Below are 3,917 nucleotides of genomic sequence, written 5' to 3' on the forward strand. Positions count from 1 at the left end.
ATATTTCATTTGGTAGACAATAAATATTTAGTAAGATACTAAAAACGATTATTAATTCTGAAATGTGCATCAAATCTCAGCTATTATTAATCAGCAGTTTGTATTAGGTTAAAGTCTTAAAACAATAACTTCGAATTAGGCCTAGTAAACAAATAATTGTAATTAAAGTTTAGGTTCCCATGATGGCAGATGACGTTTTCAATATGATGCTATATTTTGGGCTCTGACTTAATTTAACGATGGCCCTGTCAGTTGTAGTAAATCTTTGTAAATTACTTTATAGGCCTATGTAATAGCTCGTTTTGTTTTATAATAATAAATGTGTTGAGTGTATTGATATTGATTATGCGATGAGGTTTTTTTTTTGTCTTTCGGTGTGATTAAATTAAAACATGCCAATTCTCAGAAAATATTTTCAAATTTTATTATATACCACCTTTTATTACATAGATCTTTTTTAAAAACATAACTGCTTTTATAACATTATATAGACCCATTAAACACAAAAACTGCTCTGGCTACGGGCCTGATGAACTTAAGGTCGTGTGTTTGAAACGCGCCTTGATATTCATTTTCTTTCCTATTTATTTATTTTAATTTTGTACAAATGATCATTCTAAATAATGGTTGTTTTTTTTTGGTACAAAAAATAAACATTCTAATTATTAAAAAATTTCTATCTTATTAGCTCTTCCAAATAAACCAATACTATACCTTGCGCCTGTGCCGTATTTAAGCATGGAGGAACGCGCGGACCTGGTGATTGTTAACTACATGAGCGTACTTTTTTGCTAAGCAAATTTCTATTGGTGGTCTGGAAGGGGTGAGGTTTATTGGCAGGCCCCGCGCCCTCCGTATAAAGCCACCGGGCCCGGTTGTACAAAAACCAACTTCTTTTGAAATAGCTATTATTATTACCATTACTATTATTATTGTTAATAATAATAATAATAATAATAATAATAATAATAATAATAATATTATTATTATTATTATTATTATTTATTTGCAATTTTGGAAACAAATAAACAATGAGTAAAATGTAAATGAGGAACTACTAAATTATTTTCAAACACTGAGTGAATAGCAGTGGCGGCGTCAGCGTCTGAAATCTAGGGGAGGGGGGAAAGTAAGGGGAAAGGTAGGATTTGGAAGGGCAAGGTCCCCAACGAGATCAAAGTGAGCGTGGTCGGGTGGCGAATAAAATGCTTCAAAAGTGGTCCAGGAAAAGGAGCCACCGAAAAATATGAAAATTTAGAGGTTTCAGAGGGTTATTTAATCGATTTTATATACCGTACAGATAGTCTACTAATATGTAGAAAATATACATAATTTTTTTTTCTCCCCGACGAATTGTGGTTTTTCTTCTTTTCTGTGGAAAAAATTGGGGGAAAACTGGTGGGGGGGGGGCGAAAAAAATTCTTTCCCCCCCCCCCTCCTAGCGTAGCCACTGGTGGATAGGCTTTATTACAATAAACTACACCAATGTTGTAGCGGACCAATATCAAAGCTAGGCCCTACTCTTACATGCATGCAACTGTAAATCATATCTTACCATATTCCGCCAAGAGTCCCCATCCTGCTATATAACACGATGTACCTGGTAGATACTCTAAACTTTCATAACAAATTGGCTGAACAAATTGATTAAATTGTACTGGTGAATCGAGTCTAAGTAATGCAATATCATTATCATTACTAAAGGCATCATACTCTGGATGGATAAAAGTCTCAGCAATAAGGACACTTTCACGAAACACAGAATTATCATCCAAAGTTGTTATTCCTGCAGTAATATCATTGAATTCACCACTAGAGAAGGAAAAAAAAAAATTGTCATGTAATATTTGCATACAAATTAAATTAATCAAGAATTATTGCAATTGTAACACTTAATTTTTTTAGCTGTATCATCTCCCCACAAATGCTTCCGTAAATATTTCAATAAATGTTCTGCTCATTCTTTTTTAAAACAATAATACTGTACATGTTTTATTGCAATATCGCGGAAGTGCTGGTGAAGCAAATCCCAGAACTTCATTATTTAATTTGGATATCGCTATCGACACGGTCGACCGTGCGTCAATTGTGAAGTTTTACTGCACGCTATAATAACAAATCTTTTTTTTAGCTCGGATGAGGAGCTCTAAGAGTACCCTGCTGATTGAGTAATTAATATATCTTTTTTGTATGGGCGGCCGTTAGGGCCAAGTATTTTTATTAGCGGTCAATTATTTATATTATTATTATTATTATTATTATTATTATTATTGGCTCCGATGGGAAGCTCTAAAATATTGATTCGACGCCAGTTTTGAATGGCGGACGTTCAGGACATTTTATACCCATAAACTAGACGTGATTTCCAACAAACGTTCATGGCCCATTGTAAGTTGCACCCCAGTGTGCTCCATGCACTAATGAGGGGTTTCAGCATTACCACTATATAGCACACATCGTATGGATGGCTCGGTCGGTTTAACCGCCGTCTATGTGACGGTTATGCGATGATTCTAAGGAACCATAGGGCGTAAGTTCGAATCGCGTCTTGCTATTTTAATTTTAATTTTTAAGAACATTCTAATTGTTCAAATATTTCTATCTTATTAGCTCTTTGATTTTTAGTTCCGATGAGGAGCTCTAGGAGTACCCTGCTGATTGATTAGAAATAAGTAATCTATTTTGTACTTCCTTTTTTTTTTTTTTTGTATGGGCGGCCGTTAGGGTCAAGTATTATTATTATTATTATCATTATTATTATCATTATCATTATTATTATTAGCGGCCAATTATTTATATTATCATTATTATTGGTTCCGATGGAAAGCTCTAAAACACTCGGTTCATTGATTCGATTTGATTGATTCGGGCCAGTATTGAACGGCGGACGTGCAGAAATTTTTCATGGCACTTTTTAAGTTGCACCCAAGTGTGCTCCATACACTAAAAACTCGCTCTATGATTACTGCCATCTATACTACTAAAATAACGTCTGGTGTTTTTCTCAGTCCACCAAATATCTCCGAAAGTATATCAAGTACAATTATGATTTTCACACATGTTGTAGCTACCACCAACAAGACGAAGATCCGCTACATCATTAGGACTCGATTTTGTTATTCGCAGGGCCGGCGGAACGTTTTTCAAAGTGGGGGGGGGCCCACTTATAAGCAGGCGCGTAACAGGGGTCTTGGGTCAGGGGGGTGGCAGCAAAGGTAATAATTTTCCCGGTTAGTAATTTATAAATTGATGTGATACTTACCCCCTCCCCCCACATAGAAAACAATACGACATAGGGCTTATTTTATTATTACACACGTGTGTTTGAAACTAAATATAAGCATTTTCATAGTGGTTTTATTTATTACAATCATAGGCCTATTCTTTCACCATCATTACACATTGAGGCCCTTCTTTTAGGTAAAACGATCTATCTTAAATTTTCTTTCTCAAGTTTGGGACTATTATGTTTTTAAATAACTTAGAAGGCAAAGGAGGGCAAGCACAAGCCTTAACCCTAACAAATGCGCGCGAAAAAATGTTGTGTTGTTAATTCTAATTTCGTCGCAATTGATCAAAACTCCCTAAATGTGCAATTTTTAGAGGAAATTGGCCTACCTCAACAAGAAATGCTCTTATGTCTTATATATGGCCACACTCGTTCTTTTAAACTGAATATAAGCATTTTCCTTATGGCTTTATTTATTACAAACATATTCTTTCAACATCATTACGCATTGAGGCCCTTCTTTTAGGTAAAACGATCTATTTTAATTTTTCTTTCTTGAGTTTTGGGACTATGTGTTATAACTTAGAAGGCAAAGGAGAGCAAGCACAAGCTTTAACATTAAAAAATGTTAAAGCCCCCCCCCCGGCCCCGCCTTTTACGCCACTGCTTATAAGATGAATGGGAATAT

At 35.0% G+C, this 3,917-nt stretch overlaps 1 protein-coding gene across 1 annotated transcript in view; it reads right to left on the minus strand.

The window, feature by feature from the left end:
* Nucleotides 1-3,917, minus strand: part of LOC117120977 — a gene marked incomplete at its 3' end in the record, with an annotated part of 53,671 nt that overhangs the window by 34,242 nt on the left and 15,512 nt on the right. Inside the window, exon 5 of the mRNA XM_033266079.1 lies at nucleotides 1,556-1,812. Coding sequence (XP_033121970.1) covers nucleotides 1,556-1,812 — 257 coding nt within the window. The remainder of the gene's footprint in view (nucleotides 1-1,555; nucleotides 1,813-3,917) is intronic.

Source organism: Anneissia japonica, unplaced genomic scaffold, assembly GCF_011630105.1.
Source record: "Anneissia japonica isolate Jap-2015-1 unplaced genomic scaffold, ASM1163010v1 scaffold288125_len146548_cov173, whole genome shotgun sequence".
NCBI lineage: Eukaryota > Metazoa > Echinodermata > Crinoidea > Comatulida > Comatulidae > Anneissia > Anneissia japonica.